General features: G+C 45.1%; 1 protein-coding gene and 1 long non-coding RNA gene across 4 annotated transcripts in view; one reads left to right on the top strand and one right to left on the bottom strand.

Annotated features, from left to right (window-relative positions):
• Positions 1–22,730, bottom strand: part of CLIC5 (chloride intracellular channel 5) — a 58,558-nt gene that overhangs the window by 15,810 nt on the left and 20,018 nt on the right. For all 3 annotated transcript variants that reach the window (XM_083606686.1, XM_083606687.1, XM_083606688.1), the window contains exons 2-4: positions 8,726–8,835; positions 7,280–7,405; positions 4,840–4,946 (exon numbers count right to left, since the gene is read on the bottom strand). In XM_083606686.1, coding sequence (XP_083462812.1) covers positions 4,840–4,946; positions 7,280–7,405; positions 8,726–8,835 — 343 coding nt within the window. The remainder of the gene's footprint in view (positions 1–4,839; positions 4,947–7,279; positions 7,406–8,725; positions 8,836–22,730) is intronic.
• LOC310759549 lies at positions 204–3,636 on the top strand. The gene is made up of 3 exons (XR_014546402.1): positions 204–654; positions 2,123–2,351; positions 3,196–3,636. It is a non-coding gene; the product is annotated as an uncharacterized lncRNA (long non-coding RNA).

The following is a 22,730-nucleotide window of genomic DNA, read 5'->3' as shown; positions in this document are numbered from 1 at the left end:
AGAAAAACCAAATTGCTGTTTGCTCCGACTGAGCACCAAAGAACGGTTTTCTTCCAGCAGGAGAGCAGAGGGATGAGAGAAAATATGGATCAGCTCTCAGACCACAAACCAAAAGACAGGCACAAAATGTATGGGATGGGCAGGCAGCACCATTGTACTTTAAAAGCTTAAATATATATATCACAGTACATTTCTGGAAACTAGGCCTGCTATGTTTTCTTGCCTTTTTCTCTATGTCTTTTAACAGAAGCCTGAAACACAAATTAAGCAGATCTGCCATGGAGACAAGGCCAACACACCTACCATCCATGGCACACCCAAAAAACCATTTGGCTGCTTTGAGCATTTGGCAGGGATGGTGAAGAAGTCCCAATGGCCTGCATACCTTTTCCAGTCCCTTTCCTTCCCAGCAACAAAACCTTCTTCCTGTGCAGGCGTGTAGCCAGCAACAGGGAGGGCTAGAAAGACACCCAAGAGGTCCTGTGGGACCTGCCCTTAGAAAGGACATTCCTGAGCCTGCCCCATCAATACGGGTTACTGCCATCCTGGGATTGTGGCGTGTCCAGTTTTTCCTGCCTCCCAATTCAATTCTGTCCACTAGGAAGAAATGGCTTCACCTAAATACAGGCCCTGATTGACAAGCCAGGTGAAATGGTAAGGAAAGGGTGACTGAGGAAGGTTAGACCCACTTGAGCCAGATCCAGACTCAAAGCAGTCCAGACCCAAATCGAAATGGGGTGAAGATTTGTGAATGGCATCAATGGGGGGCGGTCGTGGGGAGCTCTGATTCTAAACTTTCTGCATTCAAAGTTTGCCCCATCATGACAGGCCGGTTTCCTCTGTTAATTTCTCCACATCGGCCTGTTTTCAAAATCCTAGAGGCAGGGCTAAGCTGACAACCCAACTGGAAACACTTGTTACCCTGGGTTACACACGCTTCAGGTTACAGACTCCGCTAACCCAGAATTAGAACTTTGCTTCAGGATGAGAACAGAAAATGCGTGGCGGCAGTGGGAGGCCCCATTAGCTTAAGTGGTGCTTCAGGTTAAGAACAGTTTCAGGTTAAGTACGGACCTCCGGAACAAATTAAGTTCTTAACCCGAGGTACCACAGTACTTTTCTTGTCATTAGTTTTGCTTCATATCTTGTTTTCAGCCAAATAACGGGGGGGGGGGGGAGGGAGTACCGACCCTTTACGTCTTTCAAAGCAAGGTGAAAGATCCAGCCACGGAAAGGTAGCAGCTGGGATGGAGATGCAGCGCTGTGGTCCCTCTTTGGGCCCGTCCTGCCTGTCTTCTCTCCTCTATTCCCTTCACCTTGGATTTGGCAGGATCAGTGCTGGCCAAGTCCTTATTTGACTGGCAGCCTCCAGGCACAGCATTAATTACCATGCTTGACAGACAGTGACAACTTCTGCCTCTGAATAAATCCTCAGTTTCCCACAGAATCCTCAGAAACATGAAACAACAAAATCCCTGAAAAATATTTGAGAAAAATTTGTTTGTATTTCAATTACCCACTTTTGAAAAGTGAATAGAATTCCTTTTTGCAAAGCCTGAAATCAAATCCCTTGTAACTTTAAACCTTATCCTTAAATAATAAACAACCAGGTTCTGACCATCTTCAAGGGCACATCTGCTTCCTAGCAAGGTTCCCATGTCTAAACTCTGTCCTCTGCTGCACAGTTCTTCCCATCACAGTGACGGGAGAAGCTGTACTTGAGAGAATTCTCCATGCAATGCACTGTCACTCTTCAATGCAAAGGTAGGTTCCTCTTCAGGTCTAGCTAGACCTGTTAACTCTACCTTCCGAGTAATACAAATTCTTTCAGAAATTGGTGGTTGCTTGATAAAGGAAAGAGCACCCTTAAAACGCACACGACAAGCACTGTAAATCACCACTTGCCTTCCTGCAAATGTGCCAACGTCAGTAGTGCTAAGCTAGAGTCAAACTGATGTAGGCATTCCTGGGAATCGTATCCAACAGAGACTTCTGGCAGCATACTCTTTGCTATATATAGCCAATAGGCATTTCCCGCCTCTCTTAGCTGACCACATGATGCAGCAACGGGGAGGGGGTTAATCATATGTAAATTAATGATATAATGTTCTTTTATTTTTAGGGCCTTGATCTGAATCCAGGCCAGACCAGTGGATTCCTCTGGGCAGACGGCTGGAAATTCCACAGAATGAAATCGATGCTGGTGGTCTCACAGCTCAGCAAAGAGCAGAACATTGGAACACCTTAATGAAGGTGGCCACCAACACGGGGCACCATTAAATATTCAATTCAGTACAAATTTAAAAAAACAACCCTCATATGAAATCAAAGGGCTCATTCTCTCAGTCAAGGTGAGTACAATTTTAGGAAAGATTAGTCAGCTGCAAACAGCTAGTTGCTCTCTACACCATCTCCTTCAGCAGCAAATAAACAGCCGGGGGTGGGGGGTGGGGGAGCACCTGAGTACTCAGCTGATCATTGGCACATAAATGCCTGCTTTTACCTGCATCTCCTGTGCAATTGTCAGAAATCAATTGGATTCTTTGCATTTGCCAATTTGGACTAGGGGGATCAAGTATACTGAGGATATCAAATGGCACTAATTTCTGATTAACAAGCTGCTTTTCTGAGGAAGAAGCAGACGTTAGATGGGGCAAGGCCCTAATCCAGGGGTCAGCAAACTTTGTTAGCAGGGGGCCTCGGACTGTCCCTCAGACCTTATGGGGGGCCAGTCTATTTTTTTGGGGGGGGGAATGAACGAATTCCTATGCCCCACAAATAACCCAGAGATGCATTTTAAATAAAAGGGCACATTCTACTCAAGTAAAAACATGCTGATTCCTCGACCGTCCACGGGCCAAACTGAGAAGGCGATTGGGCCAGATCCGGCCCCTGGGCCTTAGTTTGCCTACCCATGGTCTAATCTTTCTCCCCACCATGGAGCTACCCCTCCCTCCATGCTCCTCTTTCTTTGTGGGCTGGCAAGTGATGGGCCAGGACATCAGAGAACTAGACTGGTCTCGGCCCATGCCATGTAATAAAGAGTCGACCTTCAGTACCCCAGAACCTGCAGAGAAGTCTGCATAACTCCTGTGAAATGGACACAACCTCATTACATGTATTAGCAGTTTAATGCCGTTTTTATTGCCCATGGCTTCTTGTAAGGCATCCCAAGTCTTTTATTTCATTTTGCAGGGGTCGCTGAGAAACCTGCTGGCAATCTCCTTCCTTCTTTCCAGAGCTACAGTTCCCATGGTTCCCAGGGGAGAGGAAATACCCGTTAAGTCAATTTTAGTCTGTGTGTAGATATGCCTCCATCAGATAGGAATTCAAAGAGCTGATTCTAGGAAACGGATGTCAAGATCCTTCTCATTTGTATCTTCTCTGTGTTCTTTGTTCTTGTATCAGATGTGAGGAAATTAAATTCTAGCTATGTCAACCACAGTACTAGGACTTTGCAGGAAAAAGTTGAAGCGTAGAGTCACGCTACGTGCTGAGATGGGACGTGGCGAAGATCACGCCTCGAGGAAAGCCTGTTATTAAAATGACTTGGCTGATGTTGGGGGTAGAAGGAATCAAGTTGGCTGTAATTGAACTGGCATGAAATAATAAATATGCACACTTTCTTCAAACACAGCTTGCCACATCCTGAGAATCTGGAATCAATTCCTTCTCTTTCAAGATGCTTAAAAGTTGTGGAACTTTGATATGGAAGAAATGTGTTTGCTTCTGGGCTTACAGCCCCAACCAGCCTGCTGCAAACCTTTCATATGTTCAAGGCAGGAAAGCTCCCAAACAAATGGGAGAAAAGGACCAAAAGCGCAGGGGGTGGTGATATAAATTACTATTCAGGTAAAGTGAGCAAAAGACATTTGCCACTGCCATATATATATAACCTGCCCAGAATACGAAGGAGAGAGGAAGGGCTGGAACTCAGTGATGGAAGGTCCCAAGCTCAATCTCAGGTATCTCCAGGTAGAGATGGAAACATCCCCTGCCCCAAACACTGGAGTGGAGTCGCCAGTGAGTGTGGTTGGTTGTATATTTCAGGTTCCAGACCACCGCAATAAAGCAAATATCGCTATAAAGCGCATCACACAATTATCGCTATAAAGCGCATCGCACACACTATTTTGTTTCCCTGTGGATATAAAAGTCACTATACTGCAGACTATTAAGCCAGGCCTCCTCTGGCTCTTGCCCTGGCCAGCGCCACTCCTGTGGCCAGAGGAGGGGTGGGGCTTCCTTTCCCTGGAAGTGGCCAGGCTGCCGGCAGATGCATCCTCCTCCTCGTAAGGAGCAATAAAATGAGGTATCTAAGGAAACAAGCCTTTTCTAAGTTCAAAAAACAACAAGCATTAATGAGCTAGGTGGGCCAGTGTTCTGAGGCAGTTCCCTGTGTACCTGTGAGGTGTGTGTGATGCATGTCTTCTACAGTTCACAACCTTCTTCTGAATATTCAGGCTATTTCCTTTAATGCCTAAGGTGGGGAACCTGTGGCCTCCAACTCCTGACATGAGTAGCACTAGGAAAGGGTGCGAGTCATAGCCCAGCAGCACCTGGGGGCCACACTCTCCCCATCCCTGATCTGTACATTTCATAATGGCCAGCAGAGAGCAATACAACCCTCCTCCCAAACAAACATATCTGCAGACTTGACTCAAGTGGTCTATGCTCACAGTTGTTTTAAGTTTTTAAGCAGCCTCTGTCAGCTACACTTCTGATTAGGGACCCGGTGAGACAGTCTTTAACCCTTTCCCCTGCAGAGTGCTCCCATTCCCAGCACCCACAAAGGATGGGGATGTACTGGAAGAGTATCCTCACCACCCACAAACTTACTCGCATTGTCCTGCTGCTTTGTGTTTTTGATAAACGCAGAGAATTTGGAGAAGATATCTATGCCTGCAGCATTTGATTCACGGTGCTTGGCAGCTAGCTTGGGATACCTGCAAAAACAGAAGAGTGGTTTTAAAAAGGAGGCCTCTGCGGAAATTTAAAAGCAAAGAAATTGCACACAAATACCACAAAAAGGCATATGTTGCTCACTTCTAGTGCTGTTTGTAACACAAAGCAAAATTCTTGCAGATCAAGTACTGCTTTTAAAACTGTCTCTTATCTCAGCATGTCAGCCTCTCAGGACCCTAACTGAATACTGCTGCCACCGTGGGGAGCCAAGAATTTTAAAAAGTTACACAATGATGGTTTTATGACAAGGTTAATTGTACCGGGGCTTAATGTGAAAGGAACCGAGAAACAGCATCCTTAAATCAGAACTAGTCATATGTTTTCAAAAGATGCAGAGGCGTTTGGCAGCAACAGCTGCTTCTCTTCACTGTGTGAATGGTGGGCCTTTGGAGAAAACCATTCCAGGATATAATGGCACTTATAAAGAGGTACTTGGCGAAAAGGAGTCTATTCGGAGCTGAAATGCAACAATGAATCCGTGCGGGCTGCTGAAAAGTGTATTGTGCTTCTTGGAAAGGTTTCTGTTTTCTGTGAGTCGGGACCTCAAGGGGTCCGTCCAATCAAAATGCCTTCCTCCAGCAATAATGAAACACCACGGCCGTGTAACAGCCCTGGGCAACCCGTGACCCTGAAGCAAAAAGCTGCTTACTAGCCTCCGCGTCAGGGCTGGGCACAACCCCCTCGACTACCAGCACTTCCACCCTGTAGCAATGGGCAAGGAGACCTTCTGGGAGCTGGCAAAGGGGGCCCGCAAAGACCACAGCACCGTCGGGCAGGGGGTTGCTTACCGTTTGATGAGCCCCCCAGGCTGCCTCCCCACAGGCACACGCTTCTTTCACTTTAAACAACAGCAAGCTGCTCTGCTCAGTAGCAGGTAGTTAAGGTTGGTGCTGGGACTGATGCTATATTTACAGTGGTACCTCGGGTTACAGACGCTTCAGGTTACAGACTCCGCTAACCCAGAAATAGTACCTCGGGTTAAGAACTTTGCTTCAGGATGAGAACAGAAATTGTGCTCCGGCGGCAGCAGGAGGCCCCATTAGCTAAAGTGGTACCTCAGGTTAGGAACAGTTTCAGGTTAAGAAGGGACCTCCAGAAAGAATTAAGTACTTAACCCGAGGTACTACTGTATACAGTGGCGTAGCGTGGGTTGTCAGCACCCGGGGCAAGGCAAGTAATTTGCGCCCCATAACCCGTGGATTTGCGCCCCCTAACCCGTGGATTTGCGCCCCCTAACCCGTGGATTTGCCCTAACCCCCAGATGTTGCGCCCGGTGCGGCCGGCCCCCCCTGCACCCCCCACGCTACGCCACTGACTGTATATGGCACGGTTCCCAGACATGCTGTACCAAAAAGAAGATGGCTGTCTCCCTGGCTATTTTAAAAAACAATTTTAAAAGTGACTGGCAGCCAGCTGCAGAGCACAGCGCCTTGTCTACACTTATTTTTTTCCTTATGGGTGAGGAGGAAGGCCACCCAGCCCCCTCATCAAATTGTAACCACCCCCCAAGCAGAACATTCTCCCCCTGCCTTGCAACCTCCCCACACATCCATTGCCCTCCATCCCCCTTTATGGGAGGTTTTAGCCAGCCCATCAGAACCTCTCCATGTTTGGGTCTGCCCTACCTTGAAGCAACAACCCCGGAGGGAGGCGTCAAGGACCTGACGAACCTCAACACAATGCTGGCAAGCTGGGTTCAGTTTAGTGGATCACATGTTGGGCAAGCCTGCTACAGAAGGTGAGGCCATCCCATAGTATTCCCTCCTCTTGTTACACTGCATACAAAGCGGGGCAGGCAGGGAGTCCTGCAACCCAGAGTCATACAAATTATATTTACAGGTACAAGGATTTAGTACAGGCTTCCTCAACCTCAGCCCTCCAGATGTTTTTGGCCTACAACTCCCATGATCCCTAGCTAGCAGGACCAGTGGTCAGGGATGCTGGGATTGTAGTCTCAAAACATCTGGAGGGCCGAGGTTGTGGAAGCCTGATTTAGTACAACAACTTAAGTGCTGCATTTAAGAAGTTATACTTTGCGGGATGGGAAATGGGGAGAGAGGAAAGAACAAATTGTGGGCTATACAAGGGGGGGGTTCATGAAATCAGGTCCCATGGTTAAAAGTCCTTAGCTCATGCTCAAATTAGTACCAGAGGAGGAGGAGAGGCAAGTTTTAATAATATGTATTTTTCTAGGTTGACTAGCTAAGAGGCAAGCAGGCTCATTGTAACACAAAGCAGATATCAATTTGCCCTTTACTTTTACCCATTTCATGTGGTAACTACACCATAATTCTAAAAAACTCTTATTTTTTACTTTGGAGGTGAAAGCGTTTCCTCCAAAAATTCTTCAATTTTGTTGATATCTGTCTTGACTTCCCCATTGAACGTCAGGAATGGTGGGTGGCTCCCAGGAGCTAAATTATGTAAATCAGCTGGCTTTCTGTGGAAACAAAAGGAAAGTTCAATAAAATACTAATCATATATGCCATGGAAGTCCCATTGGTTTTGTACTACTGAGAAAATTAGCCCTTTGCTTTTTAAGCTACATATAGGATATACAGGCATCTCTCCATTTATGCAAGGGTTGTACGCCAAGGCGGTTGCTCATGTGCAAATGGGGAGTTGCCTGTACTTAAAGAGTGCAGAATAATAAGCAAAGTAGGATTCGCTGTCTGTATGAGAAATATTGAAGTTCCCAACAGAAAATCCAAATAAAGTGATCAGAAGGAATATCAAGTTGTTGGGAGAATTCATCAGGAGCTTTCAGGTGAGGTGTCATCAGTATGTGGATGACATTCAACTCTGCTTCTCTGTTCCATCTGAGGTGAGAGAAGAAAGGGGTCCTGCTCTAGATGGGGTTGCACTCCCCTTGAAGGAGCAGGTGCATAGAGCCACCTCCTACATTTGAAGCTCAGGTGGCTTCAGTGGCCAGGAGTGCTGGTTTCCAGCTCTAACAGGTTCACCAGCTACTGCCATTTGTGGTCAAAAATAAATGTGGTCACAGTAACCCATGCTCTAGTGACCTCCAGATCAGACTACTGTAACGCGTTCTACGTGGGACTGCCCTTGAAGACGGTTTGAAAACTGCAGCTGGAACTTATTGCAGTGGCCAGAATGTTAACTGGTATGGCCAATTGGATGACACTGGTCTTGAAAGAATTGCACTGTTTGCAAATATGCTCCAAGCCCAACTCAAGGTTTTGGTGTTAACATACAAAGCCCTAAGTGACTTAAGAGTACAGCTCTCTGAAGAACATCTCCTCCCTCACAGACCTGCTAATGCATTAAGACCAGCTGAGAGAGCTCTGCTGCTGCTCCCTCCACCATGGGAGGGGGCTTCCCGTGTGGCAAAGCCCCATTTAATAACAATAGCAATAAATTTGTTATTTATATGCCACCCATCTGACTGGGTTGCCCCAGCCACTATTAAAATGCAAGAAAACATCAACCATTACAAACTTCCCTGGAATTACCTCTCCTCTGAGGTGGTGCTGTTAAGTTTTTGCTGGCAGAGCAATAGTCTGCCAGTCAGTTCTGGTTCAGCGGGCTTTAAATGCTGATAATTTTATGGTTCATGGTTTTTGTGGCTGTTCATACTGTCTTTAAATCCAATTTTACCCAGGTGTAGAACCATTTGGTGAAAGGCAGGTTTACATAATTCTTTGGTAAAAGGCAGGCTTATTATAATTCTTATAAATAAACACAAGAAAACACGAACGCCATTGTGTCTCATCAAATATTTTTTATCAAGATCCTTTACCTCTTCAGGTCAACTGTGGTGACATTGAACACAACCCCTTTGAGCCAAAGTATCATGAAGAGACGCTGTGAAAAAGGGCAGTTCCCAATGCTTTCACCATCTACACCAGCCTAGAGGAAATAAGAAATAGAGAAGAAAATTATCTGGGGGTGTATTTTTCCTATCACTGCAAGCATCACAATGCCAGTTTGAGTCCACCCAAAATCCTTGTCAAGTTCTTCCAAGCTGCTGATTCCATCTCCATCCACCTCCTACCAGCTCAGCTCCACTTTGTTCCCACACTTCTCGTACTTTGTTTTTCAGGGCCAAACTGGACATGGCAGCTTTGAGTCTTCTTTTTCTTTAAATAATTACATGGCGGGTGCCATTCTTACTGGGAAGGCAACACACAAGGGTGAGAGACTTATCTTTTCACTCTCCCACTGCAAACGCAGATTGTTTTGGGAGTATGGGGCTCCTGTGCTTCCTCCCTTGGCTTCCCTACACAGTTGGGAACCACAGCAGAACCTGCACAACTTGTGACCCTGCCAGGTGAAGGTCGCCCACCAGCCACATACGCAGTTTGCCAGTTGCTTGGCAGCTGAGTCTGCAGTCCTGGGCAAGTCTCCAGACGTAGACCAAGGCCAGTGAAGTGAATTTGGCTCTGCATGTTGTGCAGGCCGAGCTATAGAAGTCCCCCAGGACTCTTAAACACATGTATTTGTGTCTCCTTAAGAAAATCAGCTTTCCTGGCCCTCCCAAAGGTTTCTCATCTCAACACAATCTTCTGCATAGCTTTCACTAAGTCTCTTCTTCACAGGGATCTGGCCTTCCCTGCCATCGCACCAACCCACCAACAAATCTGAGCAACTTTTTCTGATTAAATGCTTCCAATTCAAAACCAAGGTTAAACACTTAACATAGTGTTAAGTAGCAGTTCGTGCAATTGGAACAACTTTGATTTGTGCAAGAGGACACTTCCCCCCTCTCTCTCCCCGCCCCCCACCCCCAGCAGATTTGGAAATGGTACCAAGTGAGCACAGTAAGAAGGAAGGGAAGTCTCACTGCACAAGCAGAAGCCGTTTTGCTTGCACATTAATTTAGTTTAATACTACCCAGTTGCTTGGAAATTGAACTACCGTTATGGGAGATGTGGCAAATTAACATCGTCAGATGATAAGAAGAGCACAGTATTTTTCATTGAAGTACAGCTACAAATCTAAGAGAAGTTTCTGGAAATGAGATGCTATAATTTGTTTATTTGTTTATTAAATGGTCTCAAGGCCCCTTGCAGCCATATTGTGAATACAATACAGTAAAACAGCAATAAAACACCAAGTAAAAACACAAAAAGCCAGGTGCATAAAACATGAATAATACCAATATAACAAGGAGCTAAAACTTACTGCAAGATAATTTCAACTGAGTTTATGTAAAATAGAAAGCTATCCACATCTGGAATTCAAATTTCTCTTTAAAATCTATAGACTGGGATCAGTAATCTGGTTATGCCTGTAGCCTCATAAATGTTGGTGACCCTCAGCCAAATTTCCATACCTCTATGCACAAAATTCAGCTAGCAAAAAATAATGGCAGTCAGGTGCTGAAAGTTAACCCTGAAAATGTAACTGGAGATAAGCTTGAATTATTTATTGAAATTCCATTACATTACTTGCCGTATTAGAAGCCGGGTGAATCTGCAGCTAGTGCAAATACTGAGCAAGAACCTTTTGCTCGTGGGAGAAACAAGCATAGACTCTGGCACTCCAGTCCGAAACATTTCCTGATAAATATGTCCAACTGATTTCAATGGGATTTACATCCAAGTAATATCTTTACGATTGAAGCCTAAGAGTGCATGCCTATAAAGATGAACTGGCTGGGGGAATATAGGATTCCTTTTGTGTGGGTGGCACTTGAGAGACCCCCCACCACCACTGGAGATACACGGGAGCACATCTGCACTGGTGGCCAGAGATGTGGATGGAGCAGAGGAGGAGGAGGAGATTTGCCCCAGATCTTACACCCACCTTGGCTGTGAGTCCTGGAAGATCTCCTCCCTGCCTTGCTGGCTTGGGCAGGGGCTGCCCTGACTGACTCCAGCTACAAAGGCTGAGGTCACTCAGCAGAATCTTGGGCTCGGGTGTTGCTGGTGGGGTGGGTGTGTTTGAGGAGGGGGTGTTGCTGTTATTGATATTAATTTTTAGTATATTATGATTTGTGTGGAAATTGTTCAGTTTGGTTGTGTACTTTTTGATGTTTTATTTATTGTTTATGGCTAGTTGTGTTTTGAAATGCATTTTTTCCCTTGTTATAAGCCACCCTGAGCATGGTTTTGACTGTGGGAACGCAGCACACAAATAAAATGATGGCTGCATGTATGTACACTCCCCTTGAGCTCCTGACCACACCACCACAGGTCAGGCAAAAGGCACATTTCACTCACTGAGCTCAATGGAGCAAGGGTGGAAACAGTTCTGAAAACCCACTGCCCCATCTCCCCTCATTGTCACCATGACAAAGCAGGGTTTGGCACAATTCTGGACGCAGTCCTAGCCAGTGGGGCAGCTGAGGCCTGTGCCATGAAGGTCAGCAAATGGTTAGTTATTTAATTTAGTCTTGTGGTTGTAGTTTTACTCCCACAGAGAAGTCTCATGGGATTTTCTGCCTCAGGAGCCAAAATAACTTGGGTGCTGTGTCCAGGCAGGGGTTGTCTTTTGCTATCCTATTTCTAGCAACATGGAATCCCCACCATGAGGCCATCCCTCGCAGGAGAGGCTGTGCAGCAGGGGCTATGTCACACAGGTCCCGCATCATGCTCCCTTAGAGGATGGCCAAACCTTTGCACACAACAGCCCTCAGGCATTCTATGAATCCAGAACTATTACACATGAGGGAGAGGGTGCAGAAACAAGCACTCCAGCTGTCATCCCCATCACCCTTGCGACTGTCTGAAGGAGCTCGTGGAGGCTCCTTCAGGAAAATCAGGATTCCAGTTGGTAGTGTGTACACAGCCTAAGTGTGTCTTAGGTAAAGGGATCCCTGACCATTACGTCCAGCCACGGACGACTCTGGGGTTGTGGCGCTCATCTCGCTTTACTGGCCAAGGGAGCTGTTTGTCCACAGACAGCTTCCGGGTCATGTGGCCAGCATGACTAAGCCACTTCTGGCGAACCAGAGCAGCACACGGAAACACCGTTTACCTTCCCACCAGAGCGGTACCTATCTATCTACTTGCACTTTGATGTGCTTTCAAACTGCTAGGTTGGCAGGAGCTGGGAGTGAGCAATGGGAGCTCACCCCGTCGCGGGGATTCGAATCACCGACCTTCTGATCAGCAAGTCCTAGGCTCTGTGGTTTAGACATGAAAGAAGTGTGCATGCACATGAAAGCTCATACCAATAACAAACTTAGTTGGTCTCTAAGGTGCTACTGGAAGGAAATTTTTTATTTTGTTTCACCCAAAAGGAAAGCAATGCCCAACCTGGTGATAACAGAATAAATGATGGAAGGAGGGAGCTGCAGCCCAAGATACGAAAAGAGGTAGTAAGGCAACACCTCACTACTTTAAATAAATTCAAATCTCCAGGGCCTGATAAGCTGCATCCAAGGGTACTAAAGGAGCTTGTGGATGTAATGTCAGAGACTTTGTCTATGATCTTTGAAAATTCTTGGAGAACAAGTGAGGTTCTGCAGACTGGAGGCAGGCAAGTGTTGTCTCCATCTTCAAAGGGGGGGGAGAGAGAAGACCCAGGTACCTATGGACCGGTGAGCTTGACATTGATACCAGGGTAGATCCTAGAACAGATAATTCAATAGTCGGTCTGTGAGCATTTAGAAAAGGATGCTGTGATTACCAAGACTCAGCATGGGTGTCTCAAAAATAAGTTATGCCAGACCAGGGGTTGTCAACCTGGTCCCTACTGCCCACTAGTGGGCGTTTCAGGATTCTGGGTGGGCGGTAGGGGGTTCTACGCCACAAGCTGAATCCTCCTTCCATCGAGCGCTGGGGGGCGGTAAAGAAATTCTACCATCAAGAAAGATGCATTAGTGGGTGGTAGGTATAAAAAGGTTGACTTTTTTTTTTAATAAATTTTTATTGATTTTCCAACATATATTAAAACACAATACAACTAACAACACACATAAACAAACAAACATATAAACACGTATAATTTCATAACCTCTTTTTCTTAGACCTTATTTCAACGACTTCCCCATACCTCCCTTTTCTGCATCCCTGTTTTAAACTTTTCCAGCAACCCCTAATTTCAATTACTTATAATTCAATTTCTTTAATCTTTTTTCTCTTACCCAATTATTTATCACTGCAATTCTGTTTTACATTACCCATGATATTTTAGCACTCATTAATTTTACAACAGTTCTTAAGATAAACTTTAAATTTCTTCCAATCTTCTTCCACTGTCTCTTTCCCTTGGTCACGGATTCTGCCAGTCATCTCAGCCAGTCCCATATAGTCTATCACCTTCGTCTGCCACTCTTCCAGCGTGGGTAGTTCTTGTGTCTTCCAATACTTTGCTAAAAGAACTCTTGCTGCTGTTGTAGCATACATAAAGAACGTCCTATCTTTCCTTGACACCAATTGGCCCAACATGCCCAGGAGAAAGGCCTCTGGTTTCTTGTGAAAGGTACACTTAAGTACCTTCTTAATTTCATTATAGATCATTTCCCAGAAGACCTTGATCCTTGGGCACGTCCACCAAAGGTGGTAGAAAGTACCTTCAGTTTCATTACATTTCCAGCATTTATTATTGGGCGTATGATAGATTTTTGCAAGCTTGACTGGGGTCATGTACCACCTATAAATCATTTTCATAATGTTCTCTCTTAAGGCATTACATGCCGTAAACTTTATACCGGTAGTCCATAACTGTTCCCAGTCAGCAAACATAAGGTCATGACCAATGTCTTGTGCCCATTTAATCATAGCTGATTTAACCATCTCATCCTGTGTATTCCATTTCAACAGCAAGTTATACATTCTTGACAAATTCTTAGTATTGGGTTCCAACAATTCTGTTTCTAATTTTGATCTCTCCACCTGGAAACCAATTTTCCTGTCCTGTTTGAAAACTTCATTTATCTGGTAATAATGAAGCCAGTCTCTTACTTTTGGGTATAAAAAGGTTGACTACCCCTGTGCAAGACAAATCTCATTTCTTTTTTTGATAGAGTCACCAGCTTCATTGATCAGGGGAATGCTGTGGACATAGTGATTTCAGTAAGGCTTTTGACAAAAATTTGCATTATATTCTTGCAAGGAAGCTGATAAAATGTGGGTTGAATGAGGTAACTTTTAGGTGGATTTGTAGCTGATTGACTGACCAAACCCAAAGAGGACTCATTAATGGTTCCTAGTCATCATGGGGGAAAGTGACATGTGGGGTGCTGCAGGGACCGTAGTCCTGGGCCCATTGTTGCTCAACATCTTTATAAAAGACTTGGACAAAGGAATTGAGGGAATGCTCATCAAATTTGCAGATGATCCCAAACTGGGAGGGGTAGTTAATGCCACAGAAGACAGAATCACGATTCAACCCTAACAGGTTGGAGAACTAGGCCCAAACTAAAAAAATGAATTTCAATAGGCGCAAAGGTCAGGTTCTGCACTTCAGCAGGAAGAACCAGCTACATAAATATAAGACAGGGGACAGCTGGCTTACAGAGCTATTAGTTGGCTTACAAGTGGTACATGTGAAAGGGATCTAAGGGTCTTGGTGGACCACAAGCCTAACACGAGTCAACAGTGTGATGCAAGAGCAAAAAAAAAGCTAATGCTATTCTAGGCTGCATCTACAGAAGTCTAGTGTCCAGATCAAAGGAAGTAATAATACCACTCTATTCTGCCTTGGTCAGACCAAACCTGGAGTCCTGTGTCCAGTTCTGGGCACCACAGTTTAAGAATGATATTGACAAGCTGGAACATGCACAGAGGGCGGCAACCAAGATAGTCACAGGTCTGGAAACCAAGACTTACGAGGAAAGGTTGAAGGAGCTGGGTATGTTTAGCCTGGAAAGGAGGCGACTGAGACGATGTCTGATAGCCATCTTAAAATATCTTAAGGGCTGTCACGTGTAAGATGGAGCAAGCTTGTTTTCTCCTGCTCTGGAGTGTAGGACTTGAGCCAAGGGCTTCAAGTTACAAGGAAGGAGATTCCAATTAAACATCATTAAGAACTTTCTGGCAGTAAGAGCTTTTAGACAGTGGAACGGTCTCCCTTGGGAGGTTGTGGACTCCCTTGGAGGTTTTAAAGCAGAGGTTGGATGGCCATCTGTCATGGATGCTTTAGCTGAGATTCCTGCATTGCAGGGGGTTGGAGTAGATGACCCTGGGGTCCCTTCCAATTCTATGATTCTGTGATTCTCCTCCTCCCTCTTCCAGAAATGACATTTTGTGTTGGGACAGAAGTTGGTGGAAAACTAATTTCTTTTACTCAGCTAGTGTTTGCTTGAAGCCAAAGCTTAGTAGAATAGAGAATAGGCAGATATACAGTGAGAGGTAAAAGATGTTGACCATGCAATGATCAGGAGATGATGTTCTGAAAAGAAAGTAGAGATTAATAAAAATACTGAAACTCGCTTTCCTGGGGCTCCCACAACCTGTGAGAATTTTCTACAGTGCAACTCTTTTCTATTCAGGTGTCAAATGATCAGCCACTATGACTAAAACACCAAATGAACCCAGTTTGCATAATAATCTCTAACAATGGCTCATTACAACAGACAGAGGGAGGAATATTTATTCTTTTGATATGCGTCCACATCTGTGTGAAGTAATCTGCCCTTTCAGCAGCAAAAAGGAAAACATTCGCACCACATGCCTGTTGTCCATCACAAAAGGAACAGGGAACTAGAAAAACAGGGGCAAACAATAGCAGCATTTCTGTCCAAGGCCAACCTCTAGGGAGGAATGCAGCCCTGCTTACAATGCACAGGTAAGGGCAGATGGACCCCCAAGAAGCACACTCCATTACTCTCTTCTCCTGTAGCTTCCATTTGTCATCTAATAGTCCATCATCTCCTTGGCCACTTTCAGCTTCTGATAAAGTGGCATATTTGTACGTGTATAAGACAATGGTTTTTTGCTAAAAAAAATTAGTCAAAAATGGGGGTTGTCTTATATACGGATGGTGAATGCTCCAATCATCACACTTACCACTAAATATACTGGTGCTCATTAGCATAGGAAGGCAGGGTGTGTGTGTGTGTGTGTGTGTGTGTGTGCGCGCACGCACCAAGTGGCACGTGGGCTGCAGGGCATGGAGCCACTGTCCTTCCAGAACTTTGGGCGATCTCAGGTGTTTGTGGGGCCTGCTCTGCTGCTGCCCACATGTGCACACACACAACCCGCCTCAGGCGCCTGCAGGGGCTGCTACGCCTGTGCCAGTGCTTTGAATATTTAGTAAAATATAAAAGTTGTTCTGTGGATGTTTAAAAATATTAATTTCTTAATTTTGGGTTTACAAAAATAGGGGTCGTCTCATACATGGGAAAATGCGGTAAACTCAACTGTTGTTCTGAATGCTCACTGGGGCAAGATTGTTTGAGCATATTGCACTGATCCTGTCCTGACTGCACTGGCTGCCCATTACAGTGGTACCTCGGGTTACAGACTCTTCAGGTTACAGACTCCTCTAACCCAGAAATAGTACCTCGGGTTAAGAACTTTGTTTCAGGATGAGAACAGAAATTGTGCTCTGGCAGTGTGGGGGTAGCGGGGGGCCCCATTAGTGAAAGTGGTGCCTCAGGTTAAGAACACTTTCAGGTTAAGAATGGACCTCCAGAACGAATTAAGTTCTTAACCCGAGGTACCACTGTAGTTTCCGGCCCAATTCAAATGGCTGGTTTTAATGGTCCTCTTTAACTAGGCCTTTGGCTGATAAGTTTTCCAGAGTTTCATCACAGGGACACTCCCTGCTCTACCTGGAGGTGTCAGGGATCAAATCTGGGACCTTTTGTATGAAATGAACTATGGTACTTCCCCATAAACAATAAAAAAATGCACTGGATTCCCATGGAGTCCTTGCAAGATATATCATTCATTACCAGCTGTCATCACAGTAACGGGAACTTTGTTAATTGCACAGTATATATCAATACAGTGCAGAGCAGTGTTGAAAGTTGTAACTCCAGAAGAAATACGGTTTACAACAATGGATTCAAAAATGAAGGTTTTGCTGTTGGCAATTACACTTATTTCTGAAATACCGCTAGAGAAGTCACTTCCACAGTGTATCCTTGCTTAATTTTTGAAAGAAGAGGTGCTGATCCATCCTGCCTGGATACTGCAGCCTTCCAAATCTCATCCTGAAGATCCATCTCTTGTCCCAAGCCCACATCCCCAGCATGTTCACATTCTTGTCTCAGCGAGGCCAGTGCTGCTTTGGTCATGTCCTTTGAATGGGGAGCTGGCTTCAGGCACCAGGCCTCTTGGCAGGCCAACTCTGAGCCACTGCCCAGCCAAAGGAATGCACACAGCAGATAGCCAAAAGGGGACACTTCCAGGCATTCCTGTGGCTCCAAACACCCCTCCCCAACACACACACACACACGTCGAGCATCTAGACAGCTATTCCTGGGTCTGCGCTCTATGGAGCAGTTGCAGCAACAGGGGGCCACTTCCCCTCCACCAGTTTATGTATCTGCCGCAGACAGGCTGTGTGCACTTAGCCAGAGACTACCCTGCATGGAAGTTCCCTCTGCTCTTCCCCCTTCAATCCCCTCCTGGTTCTGGGAGACAGTGGTGCAAGAGAGGGTGGGGAAGCACCCAGCCCTTCCCTTGCCTGACTTGCCTCTTCCTCCTCTTCTTCTGACCCATCCTGGGCTCCATCCTCCAACTCTGAAGTTTCCCCCGCCTCTCTTTTGCCTCCTGGCTAGTACAGGTACCCACAATTCCCTGGCCCCCTCTCCCAAGTCAGACTCCAGCCCCCCTTCCCCCAGGGCACACTTGCTAGCATCTGCTAGTCCTGCACACCCTGTATTGCAAAAATGTCTGCAAACGTGACATGAAGGCTGGCAACATGAGCCCTGTCATGTGGGAATCCCTTGCAGATTACGACAGCGTCTGCAAAATCAGGTCTGCCAAACATACTACACTATAGCAATAAAACAGCAATGTTTTCTATCAGTTATTTATGTTTTTTTAGTGAAAAGTGCATGTTAAGAAGTAACGTTCTCCCCTAGCATATTTGCCGAACTGGAATTTCATGCTCCCTCACTTGAAGCCAAAGGAAACATTTGCCATTTACTTCAGAGTAGTCCACTCACCAAATGACTATACCATGCAATTGTCTACCAAACTGACCGTGACCGTGAACTTCCTATCATGAGAAAGAGCGCTTTCTGCTGACCTTCTGCAAAATCCCTCCAGTATATTTTTGGGATGCAATGTCAAATGATCCCTGTGACATTTACTGTTGTGGAATGACCTCTGCCTTCTCCTTAGCCTCATGCAGTTCCAGGAGCTTCACTTCCATCACAGCATCATGACACAAAAACTGGCACTACAGTTTAGAAGCATGCAGATAGCAGGGACACAGACACCATGCAAGCACAAGTGTGAACAGAAAAAGTAAAATTGCTGGAAACTATTGTGAATGATTGCAGCAATTGCAATAGTAGGATGGAACCTCTCCATGTCTTGAAACCTTTGCATCCAAAGCCAAATACCTGTCCCTTTGCACTACTACAGTCAAACCTCGGTTGCTGAACGAAATCCGTTCCGGAAGACTGTTTGACTTCTGAAACATTTGACAACCGAGGATCAAAGGGCGGTCGGCAAAGTCAATGGAGAAAAAAGAAAAAACTCCCCGGAAGCCATTCAGCTTCCGAAAATCATTCAAAAACTGGAGCAGTTACTTCTGGGTTTTCGGCGTTCAGGAGCCAAAACGTACGATAACGGAGATGTTCGGGAGCCGAGGTTTGACTGTGTAATTCTCACTACAAGAAAACAACCAATAGATTGCCTGGATTAAAGTCTTCTGAATGTCTCCTGCTAGGGACGCCAGTTCCCCGTCCAGTGATGCTGCTTCACAGGTCAGCACCCTGAGGCTTGAAAGTAAACTGCTGCTGAGCCTCCTCCATCATTCTTTCTCTAGTCCCCTTGTAAACCCTTCCCTTCCGTCTGCTCCGGCCAGCAAGACTTTATTAATTTGGTTGAATTATACACCAAAAAGAATGACCAAAGTGGTCTATAAATATTGCAGTGGAGACCTGTATATTTAGGCAAGAAAGGAAGGCTAGCGGCAAAACAGGCAAATAAGATTTAGGGCAGATAGAGATACAAGGAGAGTTAGGGGACAGCAAGAACAAGGACGGGGTTTCAAGTGGGCAGATCATGTACTCTGTGTGCAGAAGGTCTCTGGTTCAGTCACTTGCTTCTTCAGTTAAAAGATAACAGGAAGCAAAGCTACGAAAAACCAGCGCCTGAGATCTTAAATAGCCACAGCCTGTAACCATTACTGGGTTAGAAGGACCAAAGGACTCATTGAGATGACTTTTAAATGTTCAGTACTCAGGCCAAAAGTAAAACTACAACCTTGGTTAACTAAAATTACAAGCCCATTGACATAATAAACTTAAGTAAAAGTAATAATAATGACTTAACTGATAGGTTAAAGAGATAGATTTAAGAGATAGAAATGTTGGGAAATGACTTTGTTGGGGAGGGAAAAATCATTAGACAAGGATGGGATGTTGAATGATCGGCTAACCAATTTAGCTCAAGATAGTGAAACTGCAAGGTACAGAAATTTCAGATTCTATTTCTCAATGGAAACATTTTTTTTGTAATGGGCCAAATATCTATCTATGCATTACTTTAAAAGAGAATTTCCACATTATTTTGTATTGTTTGATGCATGACTCTACTAAAACTGGCAAACCACATATATTCAAATCAGCAATATTTGTTGGAAATGAGGGGAAGATGTGCTGTTTTCATTCAAAACAACTGGATATTACACACCTATTCATTCCCTCTATATTTTATTGCTTTTATTAAAGCAGTGATAATTAGCAAAAAATTAGAGTTGGTAGGAAGTGTTTTAACAGCAATGGAAATAATAGCCTCTTTAGGCATCTCCAAACGGGGGGGCGGGCACTGGGGGCTAGAGCCAGAGGACACAGGCTGGCAAAGTGACAGGTCCAAGGTTAATGAGCATCGTGAAGATTTGAACCTGAGTCTCCCTTGGTCCTGGACTCTAACCACTAGGCCAGCCTCCTCCACCCTTCTTCCCTCCAGAAGCTGTGAGACTTCAACTTCCATCAGCCCCAGGCAGCGAGGGCAATTGTTAGGGGCGACATCTGGGGGGCACTGAAGTGCCTTGTCTCTAAGCGTACACTTCAGAAGTAGCCACACACTTAACGTAAGAGCACAAGAAGAGCGCTGCTGGACCAGGCCAAGGCCTCATGAAGTCCAGCACACGGTGGCCAACCAGACGCCCATGAGTGTAGCAACACTCTCCCCACTTGGGATTCCCAACAACCAGCCTGCAGAGGCTTCTGAAAGAGGAGGTGAAACAGTCACAACAAAATGCAGCCACTGGGAGTTTGTTCCTCCATTGGGAGAGGGGCTTGTCAAGTAAAAGAGGCTTGTGAACTCTGATGTATATAACTTCAGGATGGGGGCATGTCTGTAAAATGTGTGGCACATCAATCGAAAGAAAGCTCGATATCCGTGTCCTGTGGCCTGCAGATGGCTTGAAAGCATCCCTTACACAAGCCCATGTTTCTGCAGTACCAGGGGAGCAGCAAGAGCAATTTCTGCTGGGCTCCTATAAATATCTGTCAGAATGCTTTTAGAATTCGTGGGCCACAAATTGTGCAGGCCTTTTATATGCCATTTAAAAGCCAAATGTTAGGAACATTGTTACTGACTTTTGCTTTAGCACCAGCTGCCCATAACCCAACAGTTTCTAACATTACAATAGGAGCAATTCTGTTTTCACACCATAGTAAAATGTCAATGCCTCATAGGAAAGGCTAAATGCATCCCATATGAAGGGACCATTATCTTTCTCGAACGTAGCAGTAAGAAGCTGCTCTTTAAAATACATGGCCAATTTCTCCCAACTTCAAATTTTAAAGATGCCTCTTTACCAATTTGCTTGCAATTCATAGCTTCTTCATACATTTCCAAGTCTCCCTCTCTCCTGAATCTGTCCTGAATCTCACAACATCCTGCTTCATCGGATGGCCCTGAGTTTTCCCATGCCATGTTTACAAGTCTTTTGCTTCATAGTGAGAACCCCTGGCAATGCAGGAATCTCCATAAAGCATCCATGGCCGGTGGCCATCCAACCTGTTTAAAAACCTCCAAGGAAGGAGAGCCCACCACTTTCTGAGGGAGTCTGTTCCTCTGTCAAATGGCTCTTACCATCAGAAAGTTATTCCTGGTGTTTAGTCAGCAATTCCTGTCTTGTAACTTGAAGCCATTGGTTTGAGTCCTACCTTCTAGAGCAGGAGAAAGCAAGCTTGCTCTATCATCCTTGTGACAGCCCTTGAGATACTTGAAGATTGCTCTCATGCCACCTCTCAGTCTCCACTTATCCAGACTAAACCTGTGCAATTCCCTCAACCATTACTCATCAGGCCCTTGATCATCTTGGTCGCTCTCCCCTATATACGTTCCAGCTTGCCAATATCCTTCTTAAATGGTGGGACCCAGAACAGGACCCAGTATTCCAGGTGTGATCTGACCAAGGCAGAATAGAGCGGGACTATTACTTACCTTTATCAAGACAATAGACTTCTGTTGATGCAGCCTAGAATAGCATTAGCTTGCTTTCTTTCTTTCTTTCTTTCTTTCTTTCTTTCTTTCTTTCTTTCTTTCTTTCTTCTTTCTTTCTTTTTGCTGCTGTATCATACTGTTGACTCATGTTAAGCCTGTGGTCCACCAAGATCCCTAAATCCTTTTCACATGTACTGCTAGTAAGCCAGGTGTACCCCATTTTATATTTATGCATCTGGTTCTTCCTGCCTACGTGCAGAACCTGACATTTGTCCCTATTGAAATTCATTTTGTTAGCTTGGACCCATTTCTCCAATCTGTTAAGGTCATTTTGCATTCTGATTCTGTCTTCTGCAGCATTAGCAACCCTTCTCAGTTTGGTGTCACCTGCAAATTGGATGAGCATCTCCACAATTCTTTCATCCACGTCATTTATAAAGACGTTGAGCAGCAATGGCCCCATAACAGAACCTGGCGGCACTTCACTGGTCACTTTTTCTAGGATGACAAGGAACCATTCATGGGTACAGTGGTACCTTGGTTCTCAAATGGCTTGGCTCCCGAACAAATCGGCTTTCGAACACTGCAAACCCGGAAGTAAGTGTTCTGGTTTGTGAATGTTTTTGGGAAGTTGAATGTCCGATGCGGCTTCCACAGCTTCCGATTGAGTCCAAGAAGCTCCTGCAGCCAATCGGAAGCCGTGCCTTGGTTTTCGAACAGTTCCGGGAGTCGAACAAACTCCCGGAATAGATTAAGTTCGACAACCAAGGTACCATTGTACTCTTTGGGTTTGGTCAGTTAACCAGCTACTGGTACAAATCCACCTAACAGTTACCTTGTCCAGCCCACATTTTAGCAGCTTTTCTGCAATAATACAATGGGGGACTTTGTCATAATGGCCTTAATATACAATTGTACAGATCTGTCTCCCAAACTAGGTGGATTATTTTACTATTGTTTCTGCCAAAACATTCTCCATTCATACAAAATATCTAGATAAGTGTATATGAGAATTTCCACGAATGATGTTTAAAGCACCTTTCAGCATCACTTGCACTATGAATAATAACATGTATTTGCAGTGCTTCTTTTCTAGAAAAAACATTGCTGGTACTCACCATGATCCTCTCCCCCCCCTTTCCTCTCTCACACACTGATGGAAGGGGCAATTAAAAAGAGCCTACCTTAAATAGGGCTGATGAGCTGAAATGCCTCCCCAAACTGAGCCATGCTTTCCCCCTGCTGCCATCATGGGAGATGCTCCAAACTTAC

The sequence above is a fragment of the Podarcis filfolensis genome (assembly GCF_964270895.1).
Source record: "Podarcis filfolensis genome assembly, chromosome: 3".
In the NCBI taxonomy this organism is placed as follows: domain Eukaryota; kingdom Metazoa; phylum Chordata; class Lepidosauria; order Squamata; family Lacertidae; genus Podarcis; species Podarcis filfolensis.
This window is presented reverse-complemented; position numbering and strand designations above follow the sequence as displayed.